Source organism: Natator depressus, chromosome 2, assembly GCF_965152275.1.
Source record: "Natator depressus isolate rNatDep1 chromosome 2, rNatDep2.hap1, whole genome shotgun sequence".
In the NCBI taxonomy this organism is placed as follows: Eukaryota; Metazoa; Chordata; order Testudines; family Cheloniidae; genus Natator; species Natator depressus.
Window position 1 is genome coordinate 162710306 of NC_134235.1, and position 16078 is coordinate 162726383.

At 42.2% G+C, this 16078-nt stretch overlaps 1 protein-coding gene across 1 annotated transcript in view; it reads right to left on the reverse strand.

Annotated features, from left to right (window-relative positions):
• IKZF1 (IKAROS family zinc finger 1) overlaps nucleotides 1-16078 on the reverse strand; it is a 91734-nt gene that overhangs the window by 61852 nt on the left and 13804 nt on the right. The window contains exons 2-3 of the mRNA XM_074943220.1: nucleotides 15809-15862; nucleotides 7627-7740 (exon numbers count right to left, since the gene is read on the reverse strand). Coding sequence (XP_074799321.1) covers nucleotides 7627-7740; nucleotides 15809-15848 — 154 coding nt within the window. The 5' untranslated portion in view covers nucleotides 15849-15862. The remainder of the gene's footprint in view (nucleotides 1-7626; nucleotides 7741-15808; nucleotides 15863-16078) is intronic.

Below are 16078 nucleotides of genomic sequence, written 5' to 3' on the forward strand. Positions count from 1 at the left end.
GATTACACTACCTAACATTTACCAATATAAATGATTCTTGCAACTTTGTTTTGAGACGTTATCATGCCATTATTTGCAGCAGGCCTTTGAAATGCGGCAGGGACATAATTCTGGATTCAGGGAAATATCTTTCACGGGCCTCATGGAAATCTGTACCTATTTGTCTGCATTTATAAACTAGTGAAAATAACCGTCACCTGTCTGTGTTGCACAGCTTGTTTTCAGCAGCATGGCAAAATCCTTCAATTTTCCATTAGCCCTCCACATCCGTCACTTTAGTGCCTCACTCCAGCAATCCATATAAATATATGTGTAGTGCACGGTCTCATTCTATCCAATGGGCAAACAGAATTTTTGCCAGGCTGATGTATAAACGATACATCACATATACCCCCCCACCCCACATCTGTGATAACGATATTTGTGTAATTTATCATGCATCTTTAAGAGTCCTTTTTGCACTCTGCCCACTAACCCATCTCCACCCTATTTACTCTAATATACAAAAACCCTGAGCTGTTTCATTCAGCCATATTTTTAAAAAGAACAACCTCTACAAAAATATTTCCTACTTTCCTCTCAAATGTGGAATTTCCCACAAAATCATACTGGCCAGGGTCCAACTGCAGGCAATATTCAGAGCTGCACCAGTGACAGTTTTAAGGTCCAGCATCTCATGACTCCTTCAATGAAAGCTTTAGCCCATATGAGAGGGGAGATTCCCAGCTTCCCTATTTTAAAAAGTTTCTAAAACATATTGGTTGTAATTTTTTTTTCCACTCCGTCAGAAACCTCTTCAGCTGGATTTATGATACTGCAGAAATCTGGCTTTATTCTGGAGGTTTAATAGAGAACTTCCAATACAAACATGCAAGTCTTCCCCAAACATTTCTAAAGTAGTTTTCTGTTACATCTTTGGTGCCTACAGAACACACAAGGTTTTACCAGCACTTATTCGGGATGATTCACACAACTCCCTCAGCACTTTGCCAGTCATGTGAGCAACATGGACATCCCAAACTGATGAAAGTGAACTCTTTAAGCCACACTCCAGCTTTATATTCACTCTCTCTCTCGCTCTCTCTGAGCTTTTACACACACAAGTATTTTATTATACATACAGAGCACACACCCTTGTTGGCCACCAAGTGGATGAGACAGATTGGGTGACCGTAAAGAGTTTAGTTCTGTTGCTCTCCTAAATGCTTAATAGTTTTGGGCCCACAGTTCCACTGTCAAAATAGCAATTAACTGGACAGAGTAATATGGACTTATTGCAACCAATTGGACTGTGTTTTGCAATTTAGGGTGGTGCACTTCCCCTTTTGTTTTCCTGCCTTGTCTCCCTCTTTTTTAGCAGCCTTCTCTCACTTTTTCTCTGCCTGCACTCACCCAATTGTGAGTTGCCACAGAACTATTTTAATGTTGAGCTGTAGTAGCTGGAACCTTCGGACACCTGTGTACCCTGGTATCCTCTTTGCCAGGTGCTGGAGTGCTTTAGGAGACATAAAAGACCATGGTATCTAGGAGTGAGAATCCTGGTATGCACCAGATCTAAGAAGGCAGTAATACAAGTCACATCTCCTCTGAATCGCCAAGGCACCTGGAATAAAGGATCCTAGGGATGTGTCAGAGTCCCAGCGGTGCCAGGTGCTGAGGTTCAGTAACTAAGCAGGCTCCTACTGCAAATTAGGTCTGTGGGAGGGAGGTAACAGCCATTTACCAAACACAAATTAGAGGAGAGAGGAATAGCTATTGCTCTCCCCTTCCCCTTCACCCACCCCGCTATTATTTTTTAAATGATTTGAGAAAACTGACTGGAGTTTTTAGTTTACAGTAAAAGCCATCATGCCTTGGGTTAAAAGAGTAACCCCCCGCCCCCGCCCTCTAAAACCTGTGACTTTGGGCATTTTACCTCACAGTCTGTCCACATTTCAACCCGTGGGAGAGGAGTTTTCCCCACTTCCTCTGGGGAGGAGGAATGGTCTTATGGTCTATAAATTCCAAGCCCATAGCAATCACCTGCTACTGGGCTGGTGGCCACTTTTACCTTTTGTTTACAAAGCCACTGGTTCTCTTCACTGCCCCCATTCAATTGTGAAATGAATGTTTAAAGCAGCTGCTGTGAGTAAGCAATATGGATACCCACCTTTAGCTGGCAGCTACAGTTTCAGAAAATTAGTGAGCCCTGGGCCCACAATTTCTTTTCTGAGGCCTCATCTAAGCTTGGAATTTGCCTCATATTTCAGCCGTCAGTGGCCAGCCATTGATGTAGGTACACTTATGTAAACTCTAACGTAAGCAAAGGAAGCTTCTATTTGCACTGGTGGAAATGAAGATAAGTTACACCAGTGAAAATGGGGGCTTTACTGGTCTATTCTAAGGATCTGCACATCAGTGGCGAGCCACAGATGGCTCAAATCAGGGCAAATTCCCAGGGCAGAGAAGATCTTAAATGGTAACTGCCTATCAAATGCAAGGAGCTCAACAGTGACGATTCACAGCAGCTGCTCTAAATGTTTATTACAAAACCTGAATGAGGGCAGTGGGAATGGGGACCGAATATTGCAGGTCAGCTTTTTAATTAACGGTTAAACATGGGAAATAGGACTATGCATCTATGCAAGGTTATAATGCACTTATCACCAAAGGGTGGGATTTTCAGAAGTGCCGAAGGCCCAGATCCTCAAACTTCCATTGAAGTTAGGAGCCTAAATATCTTTGAGAAGCTGGGCCTTATGTGACTTAACACAAGTCAGTGGCTTTCTGTGGGACTTGTGCTCCTAAGTCACTTAGGCACTTTTGAAAATCTCACTTGTGGTTTCTAGGAGTAAAGATCCTGAAACTCAGAGTAAGAGGGTCTGGGTGAGCAGAGCAAAAAGAAAAGAGAAATGGTTATAGGTGCCAGATCAGAACAAGAAAGAAATCTAGGGTGGAGAAGAAAGGCAGGAAGGAGGTTTGGTAGACAAGGCAGCAGAAGTAGAGGTTGAAGGAGGAAGCTATTCAACCTCACAGTGATCCAGGAGTTAGATGGTAAAGAAGTTGACAAGCTGATCAGGGAAATAAATGACTTAAATTATGTCCCCTGACCCTCTTTATTGGTGCTTTGCTCTGCTGGTTTAGAGTATTCTCAGAAGCCAGTGATGAGTTTACTTCTACACAGAATATTTTCAAAGCTGCCTATCGTTTTCAGAGACAGAGATTTTGGTTGTCTCCATTTTTGAGTGTTCATCTTGAGGCACGTTAAAAGAGGCCTGATTTTTTTAACAACTGCTGAGCCCTAACACCTTGAAATCTGGGTCCCTTAAGCTGATTCAAGTTGGACATACAAAAACCAACACACCCCAAAATCAATTTTGTTCTGTTACTCAAGGAATCAACTGTACCTTCACTTCTCTGAGAGATGGTGGCATATTAACAAGAATGTATTGTGTATACGTGTGAAAGCACCTGCACAGTGTTCACCAAACGAAAGAAGAGCTTATGTGGGGCATTTCGCAGGCACTTAGGCTCATATTTGTTGATCTATTGTTCTATTGTTCTTTCTCCCCAGTCTTGTAACCACCTGCTACCATTCACACATGTGCACGGGACAGGCTAGTAAGCATTGGCCAATCTATGCAGCGAGCACTTCCTGTCAAGGGAAAAGAGTTTCAGTATGTTCCCTTTTTAGCAGGTCTGCAGCATAAGGTTCAACGCCCAGGTTACCATAGGAGGAGGTGGGAGAGGAGATTTTCAAAGGCACAAAGGGGAGTTAAGTGCCTATCTTTCTGTCTAAAATAACTTATGTTCCCTGATCTTTTGACCTTTAAAATGCTAAATGGATTAATAAAGGTAACTAACGTTCTGAGCATGAGGTTAGACGTTTCATTCAGTGCAACTACAAATCTGACTAAGCAAGCAGTCCATTTGGAACATTTCAACCTCAGGGGTATGTCATCCCTTCAAGATTTCTCATCTAATGTTACCAGTTCATGGTGGACAATAGTTACTCCTTCCATTTCACCAAATAGTAATTTCCAATGATATCTCCAGTTGGCTTACATTTCAGCTACTCTCCAGAGTCTAGCTGCTCTTCAGCACACACGTCCACAATTCTGGTTAACAGTAAATACTACATGCATGCAGTAAGGAGAGAACTGATCTTCTAAGGGGTTATGGTACAAACATAACCACAGGCTGAAATGCACCGGAATGCACAGAGTATTGCCATTGCCTAAGGAACCAGACAGAACACTGGGAAAGTCTTTAGGATTAAAATGTGCCCGGCCATCTTTTTTCATATGTATCTTGTGTAATTACCGTGGGCCACATGCTCTCCCTCTGCTACAGCGTGTATAGAACTTGTGGGTCATTACAATAATCTGCTGTCCACAACCATCTCCCCCTTTCCTCCAAACTGCCTTCCAAGGTCATCTTGATATATGACGTATGATCTCTGATAACACATAGAGAGGGGAAGAAACTGGAGTAGCACTGATAGAGGTGTAGCAATGACTCCTTTCATGTGCAATGTAAGGAGTTTCTGCACTTCTATGCCACCATCACAGTGGTAACAGGTTCTACTCCTAGCTGTCTAGCAACTTATATGGCCCAAACATTGTAGTATCTCTGCTATTGCATTCATTAAACCTTGACTGACATTAACCTTTTTCTGGATGGGGAGCCACCATACCAAACCGAAGTGCCTCTGGAGGCCATATTTCACTGACTATGTAAAAATGCATGCTGCATGTCAAGCCTTGCTGATGGGAGATGAAAGTCATGTATTTAACTCTGACAAAGATGGAATGATAAACAAAATGCCTGCCTGTTCAGCTGGAGGGACCCTGGAACATGCACTGATAAGTATTATGAAAGCAGAATTAGATTCTCCCTTATTATGAATCCCATCTTCACTTTAAAAAAAAAAAAAAAAGGTAGCAAGCAGATGCATGTATTATACTCCAGACAGCACTAAGATTGTGTGGCATATGAGGTAGTTTTTATGAAATTGAGGCCTTTTAAACAGGATAATATAATTTTTGAAGAAAAACTATGGTTAGCTCCAGGAGAAGAGATTATTAGAAAGGAGGAAAGCAAATCCAGCTCTGGGGTCTAGAGAAATAATGTAAGTGTTGGATTCAGTGGCTATAATGAATGGTGCCCAGAGAGCAGAGTATTGCAAATTGTCTTTATTGTTATATAGGGCAGAGCATCTCTTCCTTGCAAGAATGTAACCCCTGTCACCCAAGTGGCCATGGATAGAACATGAGGGTCTTTGAGCAGCTGTAGAAAGATATGCTGCAGTCAAGATGATGAAGACCTGTTTTACCACTGGGATCCTATGAGGACAAGAGATACATTTCATTGTACAGGGAAACCCAAGAACAATGTGTTTGTTTTACAAAAACTCACTGTAGATATGTACTACTTTGCAGTCTCACTACAGGTGTGCTGAGAAGCCTATAGGAGAGTTGCACCACCAGCAAAGGTGGGTTTCAACATGGCCCATTTTGCATAATCTGTGTGCGGTTAAATAAATTCGATGTAATCAAAATATTGGCTGTTTTAAAAGTTATCTATATTTACCAGTTATTTGATTAGGAGGTTTTAAATCAAGATTTGAATATGTTGTAATAGCAGGTTATTGTGGGGGAGTAATCGGTTCAGTTTACTGATCATGTTAACAAAGATATAAAGGGCAACATTTTCAAAAACAGGTGCCTAAAGTTAGACTCCTAAATTCATAAGTGGCCTGATTTTCAAAACTACTGAGTGTAACACTGACAGACCCCAGTCGTCGGCAGGCAGGACTGAACCTGGAACCTCTGGAGCTTAGTGCATGAACCTCTACTGCATGAGCTAAAAGCCATCTGCCTCTTTGCTAAGGCTGTAGAGCAGACTCATTAATCTCTCTTTAAGTGATCTCGGTGCCACTAGATGGGACAGAACACCACACCCAGGAAGAGTGTGGGTTACACTGAGCACCTGTACATTTTTTTTCTTTTTTAAATAGAGTCAGACCACTTATTTTGCCTAATTATGGCTTTAGGAGCCTAATTTTATGCTTCTACTTTTGAGAATATTTGCTTAAAACACTGAGCAAAATGAAGACACCCAAGGCAGTATTGGGCTGGTGGTTCTGTTCATTGCTCCGCCACTGCCCTGCAGGGTCAGTTTGGGTGAGCCATTTCCCCTCTTTGTGACTCCTCTTCCCCCCGATCCTTCATGTGTCTTCTCTGTTTAGAGTATAAACTCTTCAGGGCAGGGACTCTCTCAATCTTTTGTTTATACAGGCTCTCGCCCAATGGGTCCCCATCTCTACTGGGGCCTTTAATTGCTACCATAAAATAAACCCTTCTCCTGGCACCTCTGTTTATCCAAATATCAATGGAATTTTACTAACCCCCAGTGCCGGCAGACAGGCAAGAAGGGCATTTTAATATGTATTGCCTTTTCCTACCGAAAGGGACATTTCAGTCTTTCCTGGTATTAATCCCAGATTTGGAAGGCAGAGGAAACGTTGATTCTGTGGCTCTGTAAATTCCTTCTGAGTGGGCCACCTCAGTGGAGACAAGGAGCAGAACAGGCATATTTGAATATTTTACTCTACCAGAGTAGAGTGTGTCAAGCAGCAACAGACCCAATCCTGCACACTAGGCTGTGGGTTAATGATTCTGGGCTTGTCTACACACTGCATTAGTCCACAACAGACAGGTGTAAATTCTAGTGTGCACTATCGTGTTGCACACTAACCGTGGACTCTGGTGGCATGCATGAAAACTTCCCTAGTGTATGTTAACATAGCTCCATTTCCAACAATACTACATTAATGCACAGTGGAGGTCTTTTAGTGCGTGCCAGGAGGGTCCACATGGGCCAGTTAGTGCTCAACACACTAGTGCTCATTAGAATTCACACCCGTCTTCTGTGGATTAAAGGGCGAAGCAAACCCGCCCTTAGTCTAAGACGTATCAGCACTTTGCAAATCAGTTCTGGTTCATGATTAGCGGTAAGCTAATGGATTTGGCCATTTTGCAGATTACACAGGAAAGAGAAATTCAAGTGATTTTCAGGATATGCACAATAAAAACAGCAAGCATCATTGCAGAGCAATCTGTAAAAAGGTTGGACATACATAGCCAAAGACTTTGCAAGTTATGAGCAAACCATATGCCATAATGTGAAACGTCTGAAGAAATCCACCAAGCACAGAGCTAACGTGCTCATGGCCAAGCTAATGTTCAGATCAGAAAACTGAGTGTTCCACACGTTAACAAAATTGGAGTGAGCTTTATTTTGCCTTGGAACCACATACTTCATAATCTATTACTGATCTCTACATCAGAACAGTTTCCTATGCAGAATTAGAAGGGTTTCATCTCCTTGAGGGAGATGCATGCAACCAGTCATGCTTTAGAAACTAGACAAGTAGGAGGATCTTTCTAGTTCCTTTAGGATGAACTGGCCTGCAGACTGCATTCCCCTACGTGATGGCTGGGTGGAAAGCACTGAACAACCTCATTGAATTACCATTACTAAAAGGGATGAAGACTTCCTAGTATACCAGTCAACTATACAATGTTTTGTTTAATACTTTATGGTGGGATAATATTTCTAAACACAACAGACCAACCATCTTACCCAAAACTCTGTCATTCTTCTGCTGTCCTCCTGTACTGGTTGAAAGGTCTTCTGGTACAGGCATGGGCTCATCTGCATCATCTGGGACATCACTTATTGGAGGACTTTCCTTTCCTAGTCACAGAAGAATAAATAATAACATAAGATTAATAATATTGGCTGGAATAGCTAAAATACTTACCAGGGACCCTAGCCCGCTATCCTCCTGCGTGAAAAGCTCCTCCTGCAGTGGGAGTTATATGCACGGAAGAACATCCTTGCTAGATATACTTTACCCATAACACCAAGGGACTGACTTCTTACTTTCTTCCCTGGATGCTACATAAAGAAAAGTAGATTTTTGCTCTGGTGCTAGCAACTACTAACAGCAAAACTATACTGACAAATTGTCTAAATGCTCTAAAAGCTCTACTCACAAATGACTAGGATGCACAGCAGGGGTGGGCAAACTTTTTGGCCCGAGGGCCACACTGGGGTATGGAAATTGTATGGTGGGCCATGAATGCTCACAAAATTGGGGGTTGGGGTGTGGGATGGGGTGAGGGCTCCGGCTGGGGGTGTGGGCTCTGGGGTGGGGCCAGAAATGAGGAGTTCAGGGTACGGGGCAGGTTAGGGTGCGGGGCGGGGGGTGAGGGCTCTGGTGGGGGCTGGGGATGAGGGGTTTGGGGTGCAGGTGGGGGTTCCAGGCTGGGACCGAAGGGTTCAGAAGGTGGGAGGGGGATCAGGGCTGGGGCAGGGGGTTGGGGCACGGGGGGGGGGGGTGAGGGCTCTGGCTGGGGGTGCGAGCTCTGGGGTGGGGCTGGGGATGAGGCACCTGGGGTATAAAAGGGGGGCTCTGGGCTGAGATTGAGGGATTAAGAAAGCAGGAGGGGGATCAGGGCTGTGGCAGGGGATTGGGGCATGGGGGGGGCTCAGGGGTGCAGGCTCCGGCCAGCACTTACCACAAGCAGCTCCCGGAAGCATGTCCCCCCTCCAGCTTCCTGGTGCGGCCAGGCGGCTCTGCACGATGCCCCATCCACAGGTGCCACCCCTGCAGCTCCCGTTGGCAGCGGTTCGTGGCCAATGGGAGCTGCGGAAGGGGCGGTGCCTGCAGACAGGGCAGCTCACAGAGCCACCTGGCCACACCTCCGCGTACTACATAGGAGCCAGAGGGGGTCGAGTGCGGGGGGGAGGGTCATGCCGGCTGGAGTGTCGGACAGGACAAACTCCCAACCCCGCTCCTCGGCTGGAGCTGAGGGCCGGATTAAATAGTCTGATGGGACGGATATGGGCCATAGTTTGCCCACCCCTAGTCTACAGCATGGCTTCACTCTTAGCCACAGTTCTCACTGGCTGGCTCACAACACAGGCTTAAAAATGGCATGACCCTACAAGAAGCTTAGTTCTCTCAGCTCCCAGTGACTTCTATTGCTCAGCGCCTTGCATGATTTGGCTTGCCAGTGCACTGCTGCCAGAATCAAGTACAACGCAACATGGTACTGCTTTGTGTTTTGTCATCTCTCGTTGGCAAAGTGAAACGAACCAATAGCTTGAATACAAGCTTTTTGCAGAATAAACAAATCAGGTTCCAGAGCAATTTTTTGAAAAGGTAACATTTCAGTTCCAAACGCAAGACATTTCAGAAAATAATTCCACTCCTAATTACTGCATGATGACAGATGGGGAGGCTTCCTGTGTTAATTTTCATTCACTGTGGGTACAACCTTGTTGCGTAGTACTACAGCATGCATTATCCTGCCAAGAGGCCCTCTTACAATGGCTTTAAACATTATGGGTCAAATTCAGGCCTGGTGTCACTCTACTGTAGCCAATGGGGTTATCTAGGAGATTAATTTAGACCACCATTATTAAAAGACAATAAAACAATTTATCAAACAATAAAAGAATGAGATAGACAATGGGCTGGATTCTGACCTCACTGATGTTGGAATAACACCACTAACTTTACCAGCTTTAATTACTGAGGTAATGAAGATCATCTACAAGTATCTGAAGATGGTGTAGAAAGGAAAGTGCTGCTAAGGACTTTGTGACTACATAACTAGGTATAAGAGGATTAAATTTAGAAGGGGAAAAAAAAGAAGTTGACTTAATTTCTTAATGATGAATTTATCAGATTGTAAAACAGTCTCCCAAGGGAAGCGCCAGGAGCAGCATCAGATGAGTCACTGAAAACTACAGTGGACAAAGAACTTCAGGATAAACTGTGGGGACTAATCCCTGCACTGGCAGGAGGACAGACTATATCAGTTAAAATGTCTTTCACATCTCTAACTTCTATGGTATTTCCGTAAAGAGACGGATAATAGTGACTAGATGTGGATGCCCAGCTGAAGATGGGTTGGGTAAGGGAAAAGAAGGAGCATGAACTCAGAGCAAAAAAGAACAAAGCAGGAAGTAAGCTGATTTATTTATTTTGTTATTTGCTTAGCTCCTTTGTGAAGTTAGCCCTGTAATTTCCTTGACTACTTTACAGGCTTTAAGGAACTTAAGAACTGCTAACAACTTTTTCACTGCAAGTCACAACTTGCCAAGCTGAGCTCCATCTTACGGAGAGGAGGCAGAGAGTGGGGTAATACGGCTTAAACATTTGAGCTATTTAAAAAAAAAGCAGAAGAAGAAGAAATTTAACTCATGGGCGAGGGTCATTCCCAATCAGAACCAGTTTCCCTAATTGTAGATTTTCCTTCGCAAAATATATATCTTACTATATGTTCCATTCTATGCATCCGATGAAGTGGGCTGTAGCCCACAAAAGCTTATGCTCTAATAAATTTGTTAGTCTCTAAGGTGCCACAAGTACTCCTGTTCTTTTTTTAAAAATTTATATATCAAAAGCCACTTGCAAGTTTCAAGGCCCTATTGTGCTCTCCATTACACCAGTTAAAGCCCACATACGTACTCTAGATTTGGGAGAAGAGTGATCATAAAAAGCATCTGGCTTGTGTTTCTAAAGACCAGTTTAAATAGCAAACTGTAGACCACATGGAATAGCAAGCATAAAATCAGAACTTTATTCCTCCCCAAAGTTAAGCATCCTACCACCACATCTTTAAAGGAATCTTTTTGGGATTCAAAAAATAAAATAAAATTAGAAGGTCAAGCACTTTGGCAATTTACAGTAAATAACCAGGTTTGCCAGATGGATATGGATTACTGCTTGTTTAGTTTTACTAAAGAATGGGGCCAGACACCCAACTGGTGTAAATCAGTGGACCTCAGTGGAGCTGATTTACACAAGCTGAAGATCAAACACACTACTTTGTTTGAGGAAACTCTACTTTGCAAACTTTGCTTTAATAACTCTTGTCACAGAAGCTTGGGATTTCTTCCCACTGCACATGACAGCACAATCCTTGTATACAAAAAGACTGGGTAAAAATAATAGTTTTTAAATGGCTATGTATGATTTTTCTCTTGGATTCCAGATCATGATCTTCTTATTTCATGCCTTAACTACATCTAAATTGTTACACTCTGATAAATTCACTACTGCATGGCAATCTTACAGATTTGCAATCTCACTAAAATGTCTTGCAGATGAATTTAAAAATGGAAAGGGGGGGGGAAACAGTTCTCCATTTAATTTCTTACAGGCATGTCCAGAATAACAACAGATGTAAGGGATGCAGTTGTAAAGCTCGTAGTGAGCACTGGGACCATTTGTTAAAATGTCACAAAATCATTGAAGTCCCACCCATTTACTTCATTCTTATACATAGTTTTGCTCAAAAGTGTGTGAAACACACACACACAGGGCAGTCTAGCATCTAGGTGTAAATTCTGTTTTTGAAAAAAACAGCCTTAAAACATGCCCTTGTTTATAAAACGCTTTAGAGGGAAAGCACAGGACTTTTGGGAAATCTGAATTCTATTCCTGGCTTTGCCACTGAGTCATTGGGTAACCTTGGGTAAGTCACTTAAGCCACAAATTTTAAACTTGGATGCCTAAAATCAGGCACCCAAATCCATATTTAGAATTGTAGCATTAGGGCCCAACCCTGCAAGTTGTTTATTTTGCAGACTGAAGGTCCTCAAACTCTTTGTACTTCAGTTTCTCCATCTGTATCATGGGAATGATAGCACTGACTACCAAACAGGAGTTTTGGGAAGCTTACGGAACCAATCCAAGAATGTTCTGAGCATTTTTTACTCCCAGCGAAGCCAATGGGCACAGAGCTGGCTCAGCACCTCCACACAATTTTTTGACGCCTCAGCGGTTCAGGCCAGAAAGGTGCTATAGAAGCACTCAGTATTATTAAAAGTAAAACAGTGAATGTCTTCTTTTAGAAATACTGGATCTTTACTTTTCTAGAAACTAATATTAGCTAAAGGCTTCTGAAGCTTTAGGGTTATTTTGAGTGGTAACTCTATGGTTACTTACACAGTAATGCAGGAAGAAAGAAATAAGATTGTCTTGACTGAAGACTAGAAACCTAATTCTCCTTTCATTTATGTCACTTTTTAACTGGTGTAAAGTCCCTGAGATTGATTAAATTACTCCCAATTTACACTGGTTTAAGAAAAGAATCAGACCCAGTGATTGGAGCTAAATGCAGCTAAGCTGATTTACACCAGCTGAGGCTCTAGCCGGCCATGTCAAAAGTAAAACCTTCTTCCCTGTTTTCTCATCAACTGGCAAAAGTGGAGAACTACAAATGGTGATTCCTTGGGGAGATCTTTGTGTGATAGTGGTGAAAACATTCACATTGGTTTTTCATTCTCCCTCAACTGTTAGACCCAATCTAGAACTAAAAAAAACAGCAGGATAAACACTGCTAGTTAAGTGAGATATTATCTGTGTTTTCTGATTCTTTTGTATGGGCACCGGATACTGTTTGGTTAAATGTATGTCAGCTCTCTCTTCATTTCAGAACTGCAACTGCTTGCCTCACGAAATATCACTTTCAGGAGAGAAAAAAAGGGTGAACTCTGAGTTTATCAAAGAGCATTTTGGTTCCTTTAGGAGCTAGCAGTGACCGAATTCCAAGAAGCGGGAACATTTGTGTTGCAAACACAAAGGGCCTGACTCTGATCTCACTTATGCCCATTTTATGCGGTGTTGACCTGATTCTCCACTGACACACCTTGTGTCCGTTACAGCTGTGCAAGTAAATGGCTTCCAAATGCTACCACTCTGATTTGACAGGGCTCTTACACCTACTTCACTCAGTATAAATAACTACACCAGGCGAAAGGCAGTGGCACATCTTGCCCATTGGCTCAGATTTTACAGTGGGGCTGAGGAGCACTAAGCACAGTGCAGGAGAAGAGTATCAAGGTAATTTACAGCTGCAGTTATGACCCCTCAGGCCGGGGGCCAAGCTTGTCCCCAACATATTACAGAAGCCTTGCCCTGCAATTACGTCCCTGGAAGCATACCAATAGGGCATGATTCCCTTCATCCCATGCCTACTGGCCAGCAGAGCTGGCCAGCCTTATGGTAAGGAAATAAGAAACACCCCTTAAAGGGGTTTAAGCAGCATGCAACTGGTCCTGTGAGCTCCAAAGAGCATTCTGCCCCCCTGCTCCCAAGTTGCTCGTCATGGCAGGAAAACCAGGCCATGCTACTGTACACAGCATCACATACACAATAATATCAGATGGAAAAATAAGGTATTGAAATGATTTATTGAATCAGCAGTTGACCTATGGATGATGTCACCACCAACATCAGAATACTTTACTTGTATTAATGAGGGCTCAGTCAAGTACCTGTAGGAATTAATCCACTAGTCTGTTGTTTTTGGAATACCGAGTGCACACACAGCTCAGATCACAAATGAAAGCAAGCGTAAGCTATTCTGTGGCCATTTGATCACATCACAAACACAACTAACTGTTCAGCAGAACAGTCTCTGCTCCGAGGGAGCGCAAGAGTAAAAGATCAATGGGTCACTGGCACAGCAGAGTGGGGAGGTTTACGCAGGGCATTTGCTGTGGGCAGATTATATCAGGGAGCTAAAATTCACCTCAGAGTCCACTTTTTTTAAGAAAGGAAAATCACCTCCAAAGAATCTTACTTATTGTCACCTAGGGATGCTGCGGAAATACTAGAAGTGGTACCAATCCTTCAGCATTTGGAGAGCTGGAAGCATTCCCCTCACTTAGAAATACTACTGAGTTCCCTTCAAATCTTCCCCCGCAAGGAAAGAGGCAGACAGTGTCGCCTCCTAACCCAGGAGTCAAAGCAGCCTCCCGTCCCCTGGAGAGCTAGCCCACCATACTGCTCCTCCTCACAGCAGCATAGCTTGTATGGGGGTGATGCTGCCTCTGACCAAGCATTGCAAGAGGGAGCAGATGTGGAGTTCAAGTTAATGCTATTTTAAGCACCATAACATTGGGTGTGGATATCCACTGGGACATGTGCTGCCATGGAGGCAGAGAAAGATGCAACTGTCTCCAACCCCCTGGAACCCAGCAGAGCCCAATCCCGATGAGGCACCCATGTATGGGATTCTGCCCCACACAGAATCACTGAATTTGAATTACAACACAACTAAAAGCTCTAGTCTAAACAGATCCTAATAATTTTGTCTGTATAAGGAATACAGGATCTGTGTTCCATTGATTTTCCTGTTGAGCAGTGTATGTGTCAAACTATACACAGATAGCAAGTTTTTAATTATTTCAATATGCAATAAAACTTTGAAGCTCAATATATTTAGTTATAATGTAAAAAATGATGATGATGATGATGATGATGATGATGATGATGATGATGATGATGATGATGATGATGAGGGGGAAATCAACAAACCCATACAGAATAGCTGAAAATTTTCTGTTGAAAAGTATGATGGAAAATGGGTTGGGGTTTTTTGTTTTGGTCAAAACAGAAAGTTCCATGGGACACATCCATTTTATTTTAAACTTATCAGGTTTTCATCTACAAAATTTAAAAAAAAAAATGTTTTTTTTTCTGATGAAAACTCAAAAAGATTTCTAAAAACCTAAATTTATATATGTATAAATTTAGTTTTCTAGAAATCTTTTTGTATATATACACACACAAAATTTAGTTCTGCATATACATATATAATTTACTTTTTCATTTTTCCTTCAAAAATAGATGAAAATTATATTTACAGTTTTCATCTAATTTTTTGAATGAAAAAATGCCCTGACCAGTTCTATGGTCCAAGCCATTTTATGATCACATACAGCTGGTCTTTAGGTACTGATCATCCAAAGACTTATGCACATGTTTAATTTTAACTGTGACAGTTGTCCGTTAAAGTGAACCACCTGCTTAAGTGTCTGCAGGATGGAGGCCTCAATGAACAAAGGTGGCCTGTTTTAGACAGCATACTAAGAGTGAAAACTGAAAGTCATTTGCCATTGCTGTTGTCAAATATTAATTACGGAACCTATGGAGAGGGCAAACTATATGGCTCCTTGAGACTAGCGATGAAGCACAAAAGTATTAAGAATAATATTATCTTGATAATTATATTTCCAGACTTGCCAAGGGACCAGTCCTATCCCCAATGAAGTCAATAATAAAACTCCCAATGGGAGAAACGCAAGAAGCCAAGGGGCTGTAGAATCCTAACCATGATATTCACAGGGCAAATTTTAGAGGCCTAACTCTTCCAAGCAACACTTAAACATTCTTTCAAAGCACTGACACCTTGGAATAAAAGAGTTCTGACCCTTAAAGTCTAATGCTACTGGTGCTATGGCTTTTACTATCTACCCAGATACTTATTTATCCAGTCTTTATTTCTTAAGCCAAATAGAGTTATAAAAGATTTGTGCAGGGGGTGGGAGAGATTTCAAAAACCTACTTGGTGAGCAATTTTTTTAATTAATATTTTCCCCTCATGACTGAAGTTTATTTGTCCTGAAACTGGCATGTACCAGTCAATCTTTTATCTGTCCCCCGAAAATACCCCACAACGTGTGTCTGACCATGCTTCAAGGAAATACTAATGTAGGTTTAATGCAAAACTACTTATATTTTCCTTGGCTTCTTTAATTATAAAGTTCCTTTTAAAAAAGTCTATGCACTACTAGGTTTGATATTAAGTGATACCATTAATTATGCCCTGCTTTCCACTCTGGCATTACAAAAGATCCAAAGCAATTATAATGACAATAACAACAACACTGCACTCTGGTACAGAGATTAACAGGAATTCAGGATTTTCATCACAGATGTATTCTTTAAGGATCTCACCTGAAACCTGGGACATATCTTGAGCCTCATCTGTTTCCATTTTCCTCAAGTAATCTAAGAAAGAGAGGAAGAGCATTAAGTTAATGTGAAATACAAAAAACAAGACAAAAAGCGTGGGGTGGGGGGGAAGAAAAATCCTTTGCTATTTAACTATGAGATTATCTCGCAAGAATAATGTATTTTTCTCTTTATTTTCCTCCCTGCATACCTGGGTATCAGACTGGCACAGACCTTGATCCTTTTTAAAACAGCATTACAAAGATTTATAAA